The following is a 14929-nucleotide window of genomic DNA, read 5'->3' as shown; positions in this document are numbered from 1 at the left end:
GGGGCACGGAACCCATTCCTTCTCGTCACAACAGCCTATGTTGTGTCTGGTTGTCTGATACAATTGATTCTAATTATGAGTTACCACGTTGGAGATAAAGAAGTACCCCAGAAAAGACTGGACATGCAATCTATCGAGAAGAAATGTCCCCGAGGCAACGCAAATCGAGGAGCTCTCAGGTCATCACCCCACATGGTCGAGATTTGTGGCTGTTGAATCGAGTTAAAAGACAGACACAGCGCCCGGCTCCTTTGACTAGCTATATTTTACTTTGCAGAAATGCGCGGTGATTCAACTGGGTGCCGAAATATATGCTGAGAGCTTCCACGTGTATCGTGTTGCTGACTCGTTGCTGGCCACCGTTTTCTCTCTCGACTGTCTGGCGGCAGTGCCGTCTCGCTGGTCCTCCGTCCGTCTCCGCTGCGAAAAGATGCCAGCGTGTTTTTGCGCAACCTCGTCACCTCCTGGTGGACGATCCACGGCTTCTGTGCGCGAGGGACTCTGTATACCATCGAGCACTGCCCTTTCTGTGTCTCCTCGTGGTCGGAGCCCGCTTTTCCTCGATGGCTTCACTTGCACACTTTTGCTCGTCGACCGTTGTCCGTTTGTTGTCCTCAACCTACCCTTAACGCTATCTTTGCGAGAAAAAAGCAAACATTCTCACCTCGCGTTTACCCTTCTCGACAAAATGGTGGTTCCTGACTTTGGAAACTTGAAGAGCGACATTGGCGTGGGGAAGCTCAACGAATATCTCGCGTCTCGGTCTTTTATCACTGGATACTCTGCCACCCAGGATGACGCTATCATTTTCTCCAAACTTCTTGGTGCCCCGAACGCGACCAAGTTCGTTGACGCCAGCCGGTGGTACCGTCACGTCTCTCATTTCTCCCCCGTTCAGAAGGCGGCGTGGCCCAAGGGCGAACTGAGCGCCGAGAAGCCGAAGAAGGAGGAAGACGACGACGATATCGATCTTTTTGGTAAGTGCTTTTTTTCGCAGGAAATGCACCCTTTTCTTAAATAAATAGATGCGCAGGGAAGTAGGCGAAAGGAGAGTCTTCTTTCTTGGTGAAACAGCCTGCTTCGCGTTCCCGCCTCCATGGGACGGAAGCGCGCAGGTGCACTTTCAGTTGAAATTGTCCCGCCATCAGACACGTCGTGGCGGTCGTGTGTAAACTTTCATATGATTTGATAGGGTCAACTCCCCGTGACTGGCTTCTTTAGAGAGAACGGCATTGGGAAGAACCCCTCTAAACTGTAGCAGCGTACTATCTTCCTAAACAGACTCTGCAGTGTGAACTCGTATCTTTGTCGGAGTCTGCATCTTTGGGGGCTGTTCCATGGAGTTTCTTCTGGTTGTCCATCACCGCGAGTGGTGGGCGGCACCACAAAAATATTTCACCACGCACTTATCTCGGCCATTCCTCCATTTATCTCTGGTGCGTGTTGTGCGAACATCAGAAATTTCCATGCCTTACCCCCCACTCACAGTCATCTAGCGAAGGCCGTAAATCCACCTCTTGAATGTTGATCGATGATTACTCCCGCAGTCTTCCCTGTGGTTTATTTCCCCCTTCTTTCCTGTAGGGCCATAACGACGCCCGTGAAAGTGAGGCTTTCTCAAAGGGTAGGCTCTTTGGTTTGACGGGGCGTCCGCCAGTGTCTTTTTTTCCGTGTTCGATAAAAGGGTTTTTTGGTGTACCTTCATGTGCCGCCACACAGGTGAGGACGACGCCGATAAGGAGGCCGTGAAGAAGCTTGCAGAGTCTAAGAAGAAGGAGGCTGCTGGTAAGAAGAAGAAAGAGGTGATCAACAAGTCTTCTCTCGTCATTGAAGTCAAGCCCGCAGATGCGGAAACCAGTCTGGATGAGATTTCCAAGTTGTGCAAGGAGATCAAGATCGAAGGTGTCACGTGGGGCGAGGCTGTCAAGAAGGTCCCCGTTGCCTTTGGACTGTACAAACTCCAGGTGCGTCTCGCGTGACTTTTATCAGCAGTGTCTGTGTGTGCGATCGAATAGTGTTCACTTGCATTCGCTGAGTGTGACAACAATATCCGCGGGAGTCGGGAAGCTTGACTAGCTGACAACATGCACAACCGCGCATATGCAGCCTGAACATGCGGTACCCAGCCATATCGTTTGTGCCGTTATTTTCTGGTAGAACATTTTGCACAGGTCGTCGGTAGTGGAAATGAGTATCTATAAATCAACACTTCTAGGTTTTTGCTAGGTTTCTTTTCTTTCGTTTTCAGCTCTGCTGCACAATCTTGGATGATATTGTGAACACGAACGAAATCGTCGACCAGATCGAGGCACTTGGCATGACTCAGGAGCAGCTCGAAAAGTTGGCAAAGCGTCAGGAGGGCGATGACGAGGAAGAAGACGAGGACGAAGAAACTTACGGCCTCGTTCAGTCTGCAGAAATCGTTTCCTTCAACAAGCTGTAAAATTGAGACAAACCGTGTAGGCTTCAGATGTGCTGGTAGAATGGGCCCCGTTTTTTATTCTGACAGCGAATCGTCCATTGTCATGACTTGTTTCCAATGGGAAACTGGTAACTGTTTGTATTTGTATTCAAACACGTTCGGCTACTTTACAGAACACTGTCTAGGTCTTCCGCTTGTGTGCGGAGTGTCACGGTACACCACTGAACTTTAAAGGAGCCAGCTAAAGGAAGGCATGTATATATATTGCTACGCTGCATGCTCCTCTGTCAGGCGTCGGTGAAGTCTCGGACTTGCACAAGCGTTCGCGAGACTGTAGTAGAGGACGACCTCATGGACCTTTCTTTGCAGCGTCTATTCTCTGCAGTCAACAAGTGGCCCAGTGATGCCGTGTAAAGCTAGGTTACGCTTCTACAAGATAGGTTGGTAGCTGCAGTAGGCTTCAATCGTCGAAGTGGCCCAGCCACGTTTCCCAATCACCCCGAGCTACACTAGTTGCCCTGTATGTGGACAAACAATGACGTAAGAAGTGGAATTCTGTATCCAGAGCCACTGTTATCCAGGTCAAGGAAACAGCGGAAACGACGAACTCGTAGACATCACTTGATGGGGCACAGTTCGCCACCGGGATGCTCAATGTGGAACCAGCAAAAACAGTCATGTAGACAATTGTGATAAAACGTCGGGCGAGTAGAAACGAAGACGCGATTCCACTGTGGTAGCATGGGCTCATCGTAGACGGTTACTACAACCAGAACGATGTTGCATTGCACCCTCTTACCACCGCCGACTACAGAACTAAAACCAGCGTTGCAAGCAGACGCCTCACGACGGTGAGGATGGTATGACGCAACATTGTTTTTGTTGTTCATCCGTGAAAAAAGTCGTTTCCACCTAAACGAAATGCTTACACATCTCGTCACTGTCTCAACATGCAGTATCAGGTTGTTCGCCGACAGGCGTTGTCGATGGAGAACATCGGACGTTTATCAGACAAAGCCCAGCTTGAGGGCAAGGGACTCGGCCTCGTCGATTACCGTTCCTGGCAGAAAAAAGGATCCGAAAGTTTTGCGGCAAACAGGAGACGTGAATTTCTCGAGCAAGCAGTTTCGCTCATAACTAGCCGCGTTTGAAAGTGTGCAGACTAAGACGCCATTCGACCCAAAAATGGTATCGCCTGGCAAGCTGCACTGCTTCAAGGTCCGTGAGAGCAGGCCGACACAATGGCGATAGAACCGCTATTCTCGTACTCGACACAAAGCTGCGTTGCTGCCTCCCTTTCGCGCCTCCCGCAGGGCACCAGTCAGAACATATTTAAGAAGAACTGATTACCACGACCACATGGCTCCCTGAAATATCTCTTCTCGAGTTGTTGTACCGCACAACGTACCCCCTCCCAGATGAGCTAGGAGTCTGTCCTCACCTCCTGTAGCTTCCACAGCGTCAGCCCAGAATGTCTCAGCCGACGGGTTCAGACCGAAAGGCTTCATGATCTCCTCGAAGCTCTTTTTATTTCCTGACCGCAAAATGTCAAGGTATTTCTGTTCGAAGCCTTCGGGGTGTGCCTTGTACACGCGGTAGAGAGAGCCCACGGCAAGGTCGGAGAACGCGTACGCGTAGACATAGAAGGGCGTATTATGAAAGTGTGGAATGCGGGCCCAATCCGCCTCTGAGTTCGCATAGGAGTCAAACACCTCGCCTTCAGCACCAAAGTACTTCCTGTTCAGGTACACCGTTTCAGAAAGCAGAATTCAACAACCAGTGAAGCCTAACTCCTCCCACTGACACCGAAGCGGGAGTGATTATTCCAGACCAGTCCCTGACACGACTCGATCTGAGAAATCTGTTACTTCGGACGCCACAACTCTAGAAGTCGCCGTTGTTGCATTGCCGGAATTAGATTTCCTGCACTGAGCTCGAACGAAGAAACATATCCACAGTATTAACCGGGGGCCTTGAGTGCCGAGGGGCACATGCTGGTGCCACCGGCGCGGCCCAGCCTTGTGCACACGCCGGAGGCAGTTGTGCGACCTGCGCAGAACGCGAAATGCCTTAGAGCTTCTTCACTTAAAGCCTTCTATGCTTATTACCTTTTATTACCGAATATGCGCTAGCGCACTCGATCTGCTGTCAGCTTACTCGCTAATGTATTTTTCTCCCACTTTCTGCGTCAATTCTCGTTATCTGCCGTTCAAAATACACCAAACACGCGGCGTGCAACCTACTCAAGTGACTCCTTCCACATTGTTGTGAATGCGCCATCCGGTATTGTCCCTTGTGCGCGGGCATCATGCACTCTTCTCTGCAGCGACACGGAAAACACAACAGCACTGTGGAGCGTACACACCATCGCGTCTTCGCTAGCGATTCTGAGAAAGCGTACGCTGTTCGAAAATGCAGCAGTCCTTTCAGCCTCCATGCGGCCGGTGGCAAGCCGTGGTTATCACGTGAAATACTGTATTTATTCAACCCCAAAGCTGGTAGAATGCCGGCTGCCGACCAAGAGGATATTGAAGTACGCATCCTAAAGTCGCAGCCACGCAGTTCCCAATGGTGCGCTCTTCTATGCCCCTCCGGCTTGTTCCAACAGGTTGAGACGGTCTGCGACTCCTTGTCGTCGGACTCATGTGTCTCACAATGCTGCCTGACAACGGTGTCCACCTCTCGTTTATGAGTACTTTGTTTCTGTTCTTGTCTCACTCTGCGCGCATCACTGACCTCGAAGTCATCGAACATAAGCTGCCGAGTAACAGTGCTAGTCCATCCATCTAGATAGCGAAGCAGATGAGAAAGGCGCTCCTCAGGATCCGTCGTCCGGCGCAACAAGTCATTGAATACTATTCTCTCTCCCATGAGGCTCGCCATTTCTGCAATCGTCAGGGGCGGTGCGAGCTGCAGGTTTCCTTGCTCGTAGGACAACATGGAATGGATTGCGTGGCCTGCAGAGGGGCAACAGGAAACGTGATGAGCTGCGCATCTCAACAAAACCCGTTCGTTCAGTAAATCAGAATGATTAAGTGGTGTGAAGGTTAGCAGTCAACTTTCACATTTCCCTCTAGATGGTATTTCTCTTCTGTATGTAAGAGATCCTAGGAAGATTCGACATGAAGGTAAAGACGGTCTACATTCATCCGAGCTGGGACATTTAAACCACCAGATATACACCTGGGGGTGCAAAACACGTGTCCGCGAACGTGGATCACCGTCACATGCTCTCTTTCGAAGTCTCCTTCAGTCCCCAATACCCAGAGAATCCACTGCCAGTCCGACCCACCGTCGCCTGGTTCAACACGGTCCAGCGGTGCAAGGGTCGACCCGTCCCGGGACCGTCGCATGAGACTTCGCTAGCCCTCACCGGCTTCGTGAGCGAGAGTTTCCACACAACGGGGTTGTCCAACATGCTCGAGAATGATGAAGGGGCCTGTTGTCGGTGTGCCCAAGTAGCATGCTGGCGTGCGTTTTCCTGGAACGGCAGGGGCGTCAATCCTCTCTTCCTCAAGCAGTTTGTCGAACATCAGGGCCATGGTCGGCGAGAAGGACTTGTACGCATCTCGGACGATTCTCGTTGATTCTTTCCAGTCGTAAAGGCGATCGCTGGATTTGAGGGGCAATGGAGCTAGCCGATCAGCGAAGTCGAAAACCTGGAGCGCAGCGTGCAAGGAAACGGAAGGCCTGTAGGTTGGCATTCCATGATGGGGTCCGTTTGTGGGCATTCCATTCTACGCAGAGATGACGATAGTCAACGGATGGTGCATCGCAAAAACGCGACGATCGCACGAGACAGTCTGTCTCTTTTCATCGGCGTTCGTGCCACCATCAAGAAGCAAAAGCCGAAGAAGAGCCACCTGTGGCAACGACGAAGCAACAACGGACGTAACGCCTCTTTCCATGTAACTGTTCCACGTCAAGCGGTGATTCCGCTGGCGTCAGGTTGTACGTGTTTCGCATCCTCCGAGCAACAAAAGCGCCGGATGACAAAGGAACGTCTGAAACGCAAATCCACTTTTACATCCACCGCGAACGTAAGGTGGGGACTCTCAGATGTGAGTGCGCGGGTTCGCCTACCTCCACTCCAGCCCGGTTCTTGAGAATTTTCTTTTTCAACTTGAAGTACCGCTTCGTCAACGACACTGCGACAGTCTCCCCTGCGTGGATGAGCGCGTCAATTGTTTTGTCAGACACATTGTTGGCGACGTTCCGGGACGACCGCAGCCTCTACAGACAACACCCGCATGCGCACAGAAAGGGCTGCCGAGTGCGTACTGACGCGGGAATAGAGGAACGCCTCAGGCCTCCCAGCACGCTGTGAGTGCGAAGTCTTAACGTAAATCTGGCACTCGCAATTCCGCCGCCGTCTCTCGTCTCGACCCAGAGTCGCAGCATTTGTGAAGGCGGCCTATCCGCACTACCTCTGTACGATTACTGCACCACACAGAGGCCAGACGTAATCTCGCTGTGTTCCGACTGTACCTCGTAACCTCTCTCCTTTCTCTCCATGTGCCACGACCCCGCCACAACGTTTAAACTGAGCGCTGCAAAGTTGGTGATCTTGTGCCGTTCGAGACCTCTGGAGAAAAGCACAACAAGGAAACTCGCCCGTCCAATAGGTGATGCCTTTGTCAGGAACACAGCATGAAAACGCTGCCTGGGGTCGCCTCGTCGCTATGGGCTAAATGTTACATGCATTATCATTCTCACCACCCAATCGTGAAGTGGACTTTCCGCGTGATTGAGAGCTCCTGGGTGCTTTCATGAGTCGCTGTTTCGTCTAGATTCCGCCTTGTAACAAGGAGGCGCTTTGCAAAAACCGGCTAACACGCAGGTCCTGTACGTCTGAAAGGAAATTTGTACTCAACCATTGGAGCTAATCGTGCGCATCTAAAATCCCCACGAAGGATTTCCTTTGCCAATGACTTCCAGGAGGACGTACTGCTTCACAGCCTTCTGCGCGGCCCAGCGCTTCTCTTGGCTGTTGTCCATAATGAACGCGAGGATCATCGACAAAATCAGCTTCTCGCCGTTCATGTCGAAGGTTGCGTCGCCGAGTTGCTTGAAGTAGTACTCAGTGGCAACTTGCACAGTCATGGGCTTCCGAACAAGGAGTGCGCGCTCGACGTCTTCAGACAGAACATAAGGCGCGCGTCGTCGTGCCGCGCCAAGAAAGCCGGAATAAAAGCTGAGATTGCCATTTGCTGCCATCTGCTTTTGCAGAGCTGCCTCCGGCATTGCCCCAAGCTCTAGATTCACGAAAAGTCTATAAGGCTGCACACTAAAAAAGAACACGAGCGGAACATGCGTATACTGGAATTCCATGGGTGCGCCGGCTGCATGCTCGCGGCTCCCCGATCCAGCGCAGACATGCGGCAGCGAGACCCAGACTCCGCAGCCATCACGACTGAAATGCTAAAAACTGACTAACGAAACCAGACTGGGTTCATGCACGTAATATGTATGGTACGACTAAGCATCGCCTATTCTTCCAAAGATAGTTCACGGTAACCCTAAACCGCGCACGTTTGGGTGATATGCTCGAGGTCAAAAGATCCGGTGTCTTTAGCCAGGCCGTTTGAGAAGAAAGCGGCAGGGTCAAGAGGCTGACCATCGCACAGCCGTGTGCCTTTAATCTAGGAGAAGCAGGGGACAGGCAGGTCAGCAAGACATCACTCAGAAAACCGGCAGGATCTCCTGCTGTCCGCTTCCGTCTGGCAAACGGAAGAACCGCTGGGAAAGAAAGGACGTTAGTTAGAGTTTCCACGCTATTGACACCGAAACCACCAGTGTGGCAACGTCCATCTCTTTTGGCTCCCCTGAAGGACGGCAACAGACTTACTCAGCGGCTATGGCCGACTCCAATTGATTCACTCGCTTGCGAATCTCCTCATTTGTGGTGTTCACTGCAGCGACAAGGGCAATGTAGTAGTCGACAAAGTCCACAGCTTCATCTAGCTGCTCGTGCTTGATGAGCGCCTCCAGAAGGGTGGTTTCCAGGGTGCCTTTGAATCTCTCCTTGAACTCTCGGGCCCTGCGGCTGAGCGCTTCGATGTCCCTATCGATTGCAGGATCAAAGATCGATGAATAGGGGAAATGGCGCTTCAGGTTGTACCGAGGGAGAGTACGGGGATCTAGGCGTGCTGGATCAAGCAAGGACAGCAGAGCCACAGACAAACAGACGGACACCGCAACAGTGTAACGCCACATTAACGAACGCCACACATGTTTGCGTCTGCTCTGTGTCCTGCAGTTCGAAGACACAGCAAGGCTAAGAGCGGGCATCACCGCCGCAATGCTTCGTGAACGCTCTGTACTGTTTGGTGATATTGCCAGCGAAAATTGTCAGCCAAGTGCGAAAGGAGCAGCATCCCACGGACGGCGACTAGCCTGGCACTATCGAGAGCGTGAAAGCTCTTTCAATTTCCATAAATTGTGTAAGCAGTCCAGTTGAGTGGTAGTATTCAGCAGTCACAACGAACGTCCTTGTCTGTATCTCTTCACTGGAGCTATTTGCAGAATGACCCAGATAGTGTATTGTCTCTGTTTATTAGAATTGAGCAGTAGAGTTCTGTATCGAACATCATTTGTACAGGAACTGTACCTGCTTTTAATGACCCCTCCCACGCATCGCATGGTACGAATAGCGTAGTACCTGATTATTAACTTCTCATGCACGGGACAACGGTTGGCCAAAAAAGGATGCGCACCAGCCGGAAACAACCTTATCCAGCATCTCAAAGCGTGTTTTAACGGTTTCTCTAGACGGACACAGCGCCACATATTTTACCGCTCTGGAGGAGTCAGCACGAATTGCATCGGCCGTCGTCAAGCGTGCCCTAGGTCTTTTCAGGAAGGCATTACACATGATGAAAGTACGAGGACGCCGAGAAATCGGACGTACTGAAGACGAGCGGAATGAATCTAGTGGTGTTTTTGACTAAACGGGCCCTATGGTGGCGATGTTCTTTGCACAACCGGACAAACGAGAGTACACGTCACTCCCCCCGGACTGTGTACCTGGAGTAGTATCCGTCCCTTTTCCGTTAGCGATCTCGCCTGAGCACGAGAAGCCCAAACACTGCGTAAGAAAACACACAATTTTTGAAAAAAACCGGTAAGCAGACTGAGCACGGACAATCAATTCGTGCCATGCACCGGCGGAGCCGGTACGTCTAGCATAGACGCACCACGCCTTGTCGACACAAAGGCACGGTGTCTGGAGAAACATACAGCCCGCCTGTTACCGAAGAAACGTACATGCCACCGAGCGGAACAGCTGACGGGCACTCCCTGAAAAAACTGCAAACACGTGCAATCTACGCTGACCTGTCAAAATCGCTTCTGTCGGCTCGATTCAGCGGGGTAAGAAGGAGCCACGAGTTCATCTAAAGTGCACGTATAACCGTAGTGGGAATAAATCGGCCGGCATTTCCAGTCTGCTATCTTGTAAGGGTAGAGTACTACATTTTGGCTGCCCGTTCCTGCACCGTGAACCTGCCCTGACTCAGACATAAGCAGTGATAGCACCACAACAAAAGAGTGGTAGGGGCAAAGAAGCCGACAATTGGAAATCAGTATTAGTTCGAAGACAATACTGCAACAGCGGATAGAGTGCACCCAAAGAAGGGATTCAGTGTCCCCCTGTTGTACAAAGGGGTCCACTGTTACACGCGTGCGAAGAGGACATTCATAGCAGCAGGTCTTGAGTTTGCGGCCTTAAGCATAGATGACGCGCCGAATGCTGGAGGGTTTTCTCTCTGCAGTCTGCTATCCTGCTAATTATGTTTCCCCATCTCAATCGGCCAGCCAGCTCATCGATAGAAACTGTCCACAAAAGGCAGTCGCATTAAGCCTCAGCTATGACGCTCCTGCGTGCAACTAATGCGTTCGGGATTGACAAATGAAGGACCAGGAACTTACAGAAAGAAGAAGAAAAAGATAGATCCTCGCTGCGAAAGTAAACCGGCCCCCCGGCGCGTGCAGCCTGGCACCCTGTTTCCAATGGGGCATTGTTGAAAACACCGACGCAACCGGAGAAATCATCCTTGCCCCGATGCTAAAAGGTGATCCTTCCTATGCTCGCCACACACAAACATGTGACGGCCAATACCTTCAGTGCAATGTACCACCGAGCAAGAGGAAAAGCTGGACGCAACAGGCTAGAGACCAGTGGGTTCTTCGTGGCGACAAGATGACTGGCCAGTGCGACCACTTGACACTTCGATTGTAGATGGTACAGGCAGATGCCCGGGTACAAATAAACGGTCAAGCATGGAACAGTGTTTTCAGATGTTAATTGAGAATCAAATGAAATTCCGAAGGCAACTACGCGGCGCCGAAAATTCTGGGAAAACTGGCATCGTGTGACGCAGGCGCGCTTGACTCACGCTTGATTAGCCCGATCCCTTGTGAAACTCCCGAACGGCGGACCCCTGGATAAATGAAAAATGGTAAGGATTTCCATAACCTCGGGTGAATTGCAACAATGCGCAAAAACACGAGTGAAACACTGTGGATATTGCACCGTGATATCCATACTGGGTACATTGCAGGTTCACTAGCGTTAGTAACCGTCCGCAGCACACCGCAGCGCTGGGTTCCTCCGATCGTAGTGTGCGGTGCCTCCGGATTAGTTGACGTGGATTAGACAGAAAACGTAAGCAAACAGGAACTGCTTGTGAACTGAAAGTAGCTATCAGGAACAGCTGGCGACCCACTAAACGCACCTGCTCTGGGTGGGACGCCAAACACACGACGACGGCGGCGTGTAGTATGTGCCGTGTCCGTTCCTCCGCCTGATGCGCAACACCGTCAGCCAATTACGGAGATGAGCAATAGTCCTTTTCTTACGATTTCTGTCACCATAGCTTAGACCGAAGTCCTAAACCATCGTTGGGAGTGTGTGTGTCTCCCGGAGCATTTGTTTCAAACGAGCGCGGGGGGACATGTACGGTATTCTGAGAAGAGTTCGGGGTTTTACACTGGGCGCTAAACACGGGTACAGATGCGCCTCGCCCTCGGGTTCGAAGACACCATCGGCCGTTAAAAAACCGTCACCACGCAGAAACGTTCCAGTATTTTGACTGTGCCAGAAGAGTATCTGACGTCGATTTTGCGGTCGTAGGTTCGCTTCCGCCGACATTCCATGCAGTTATAAAAGCGTCGCGCACCCTGCGTCCCCCCTCTGTATGCCATTGGACTGTCCTCCATTATCGATTTACTCTTACGAGGCAAAGATCATAAGTGGACACTTGATGGCCAACACTTTCCATGCCCACTGGAACGAAAAAACTGGCTTCTTCGAGTATCTGGGCAGACGATTATGACTAGCTTCATCGATACACCGTCACTGTATGCGAGCGGCTGTTTGCCGGAATCGCCGGAGTTTCTTCCTGAGGTCGCCTATAAGGAACCTGAAGCGAGTTTCCACCAACAGTTAGTGGAGTACCATTTCACGTAACAATAGTTTCTATCGTCGATGCTGGCTGTGGAAAGAGACTGTATGTACCAACACGTTAGCGGCGGCAAATACGACGTGGCGGTTCCACATTGCTGAATTTCTTTGTGGACATTTGCTGAACGCAGCTGTGGTAAGACTAGATAATCCTTGGTATCTCATGAAGATCCCCGATTTCATGCTACCCCACAATCGCTAGATTTGAGCGAAGCCATCGGCTGTCAGGCTCCTCAAAATGTGTCTTACGCACGCGTCTCACTTCATCGGTCCGGGGGAAGGCGATACAGTCGTGGCGCGAACTATTGAACTATTCGTCACTACGCACCTACCTACACAACGACGCCTCAACCGCTTCTGCACGGCATGTCACAGTGAACTGGTACATGGAAAGTCCACCGTTAAGGAATACATTCTGGCACCCTTGAACTTTTCTGAAGTTTAAGGCGACGACCTAGTGGCGTTGTAGCTCGATTTCAGGGCTAGTACGTGGAAGGGGACCGAGGGCGTCGAGAGACACACGGTGTTAGCACACATTGCTTCTGTGGGTTTTCCTCCATATCTTTTTGGTTGCACAGTTTTTAATGTTGCGCACAAAACCAATGGAACCTTCAGTTTCGTATTTTCCTGGTACGTGTGTGAGGAAGTGACCTGCATGAGACTTTACGGGGTGCCAGCAAAGCGGGCGTGGATCGCTGGCGGCGCTACCCACAGTCGTCGAGGCACTTTCAGCGTTAATCGAAGTGTGTGGTCGGTCGTGAAAAAGAGACGAACAGCAGCAAGAGGTTCAGCGTGGCGGTATCGTGCAAAATCGTTCTCCCTCACCTGTTGTTCCCCGGCTTTCAGCGCTAGTGAGCAGGTCACTTCTGCGGGAAGAGAAGTGGTCCGAAAGACTTTTGTTGTGTGGTACGTGTGCAGAGTGCTTTGGCTCTGTCTTAGAAGAGCGCTGCTCCTGTCGAGGATTCCCCGTTCCGTGTCTCTGGAATCTTCCGCACACACATGCTTCCGACTGTGGTAAGCGCTTTTTTGGGAGGTTGCTCACTTTTGGCGTAGCACTTGCGAGTTCTCCGACCAGACTGCTTGCAAGCAACACTTCCATCCTCTGTGCGCCCGTCTATTCTCTTCGCGTTTACTGTATAAAGGGATATGCAAACCGTGTTTGTGAGAGTTTTCTAGGTAGGGGTAGTTTACGTGTCTTCATTGGACAGCGTTTTTTTGAACGCTGCGCTCGAGGGACGAACGGGACTTCAGTCGCAGGCGTCAGTCTTTCAACGCGGTCCTTTATTGTGCAAGCACGTTTCAAGCACTTTCGATTCTGGGATTCCCCCGTTTCGCATTGCCGCCTTCCGTCTTCCACCACACACCATGTCGAAAATTAGCGCTGGTTCGAGTTCCCCTACAAGGGAATACGAGTGTGCAGTGGCTCGATTACTGTCGTGGGAAAACCCAACCACGGCGGGATCGCTCTTTCTGGGAATCAATTTGCTTTACTTCTTTGTATTTGTTCTGGGTAAATCACTTCTCTCCGTTAGTTGCTACTTCCTGATGGTGCCGTTTGCTGCGGGATTCCTGTTTCGCGTCCTCGACCTTGCGCCCTCGTTTGGCGAAGGCCCCGTTGAAATCGTGAGTCGAAGTACACTCAGCGGAATGGTTGGCCGCTGCTACGAGAACGTTAACTGCGTCCTGGAGTCAGTGCGAGATGTGTTGTTGTGGAAGGATGCCATGTACACGGCCAAGTGCTGCGTACTAACGTGGGCTGTCGGGTACGTCTCGTCGTTTTTCTCCATGTGCTTCCTCGTTTTCTGTGTTGTCTGGATTGCCTTTGGCTTTTCGTTCGTCAAGAAGATGTGCGCAGCTCCCGTGTGCGCATGTGTCTCCCCATACATCCAGGAAGCCCAGGAGTTCTGCAGTCGCATGGTTGCCGCCATTCCCCGAATGGACAGTGTCACAAAGTAGAGGGTACCTGAGAGGCTTGAAAGGATCAGTGAGTGTCAGCAGCGTGCCACAGTAGCTGCATCTCTCGCTGGAACTCGTGGGGTATTAGAACGCATGCGCTGCCGGACTGTATCATCAGACACAGGACTACAGAAAAGCGGCAGGTGTACCGCTGTGTCTTTTCATCAGATACCACTCCGGAACAAGAGATCATGTGGAGATGAGCGTTTTTATACGTCTGTAGCTTGCCATCTCTCGAGGGGAAGGGCACTGGCGAGCAAGGAACTAGCTTGAGGAGCATGTCGAGGTTGTTTACTTCCCATCTCTGTTGTCTCCGAGAAACCCGAGAGTGCATCGAAATGCCATTCCATTTGTGTATGATTACCGTCTGAAGTCGCTCACGATTGAGCGCGTGCTCGGTTGTGCCACTGGTCGCTAGAGGCTGTTTTGCGGGAGCCTTTGCGCAGTTCATTGCGGATATCGACGTTGCTACAAACAACATTCCGGGTCAAAGATAAACGTCGATACGATGCAGCACTAGCGAAGCGCGTCGTGACGGAATGAAAGTCGGAAGGCGGGGTTCGACATGTAGACTTCAGGGGAAGTGTGAGTGTTCCGGTGCGACTCCAGGCTCCTGTGTGAAGTTCTTTCTTCCCAGAGTCTGCGGAGTGGAGCAATTCATACCGTATATGATTCGTGGAGGAAAGTTGTCGATTGTTCGTGTGGGTAAGTTGCTGAGTACTACGCTGAGTGAATTTCCGAGACAGCGTGGACGAATTTGGCCGCGCCCATCCTCGTGACTGCGAGTGATTCTCAAAGGAACATGGTATCCTGAGAGTCTGCATGCCATTCCTCCGGTGGTGGCAACGTCACCGTAACAAGTCAGTCAGCCGTTACCGTCCAAGAGTGCCTCTAGCTGGCGTCACGGTTCCTCGATCAAGAATAATCGATCGGAACGCCGGTCATACTGTGGTCCCCACCGAGGGTAGATCTAGAACAAGAACACTCTCTAAAACCTTTATTACGCACAGGGATGGAGGAGACACCTCAACCGAAGGAAATGTTTGACGTCGTTTGCTGTCAGGCGGCTACAGAACCCAGCTTTATCA

At 51.5% G+C, this 14929-nt stretch overlaps 3 protein-coding genes across 3 annotated transcripts; 2 read left to right on the top strand and 1 right to left on the bottom strand.

Annotated features, from left to right (window-relative positions):
• Positions 1-89: 89 nt before the first annotated feature.
• Positions 90-2712, top strand: TGME49_226410 (EF-1 guanine nucleotide exchange domain-containing protein). Its single transcript, XM_002366253.2, has 3 exons — positions 90-977; positions 1720-1964; positions 2249-2712. Exons 1-3 carry the CDS (start codon positions 431-433, stop codon positions 2441-2443), a joined length of 987 nt encoding a protein of 328 aa, XP_002366294.1. The 5' UTR covers positions 90-430; the 3' UTR covers positions 2444-2712.
• A 261-nt stretch (positions 2713-2973) lies between these two features.
• TGME49_226420 (peptidase family M3 protein) lies at positions 2974-11080 on the bottom strand. The gene is made up of 11 exons (XM_002366254.2): positions 10352-11080; positions 9449-9509; positions 8271-8571; positions 7371-7709; positions 6911-7007; positions 6506-6655; positions 5796-6081; positions 5159-5379; positions 4666-4742; positions 3864-4159; positions 2974-3482 (listed from the first exon to the last, which is right to left on the bottom strand). The coding sequence occupies exons 1-11, from the start codon at positions 10472-10474 to the stop codon at positions 3430-3432; spliced, it is 2004 nt and encodes a 667-aa protein (XP_002366295.1). The 5' UTR covers positions 10475-11080; the 3' UTR covers positions 2974-3429.
• Positions 11081-12619: 1539 nt separating this feature from the next.
• TGME49_226430 (reticulon protein) lies at positions 12620-14924 on the top strand. The gene has a single exon (XM_002366255.2). The coding sequence runs from the start codon at positions 13251-13253 to the stop codon at positions 13839-13841; it is 591 nt and encodes a 196-aa protein (XP_002366296.1). The 5' UTR covers positions 12620-13250; the 3' UTR covers positions 13842-14924.
• The last annotated feature ends 5 nt before the right edge of the window (positions 14925-14929 follow it).

The sequence above is a fragment of the Toxoplasma gondii genome, chromosome X (genome assembly GCF_000006565.2).
Source record: "Toxoplasma gondii ME49 chromosome X, whole genome shotgun sequence".
Lineage (NCBI taxonomy): Eukaryota > Apicomplexa > Conoidasida > Eucoccidiorida > Sarcocystidae > Toxoplasma > Toxoplasma gondii.
This window is presented reverse-complemented; position numbering and strand designations above follow the sequence as displayed.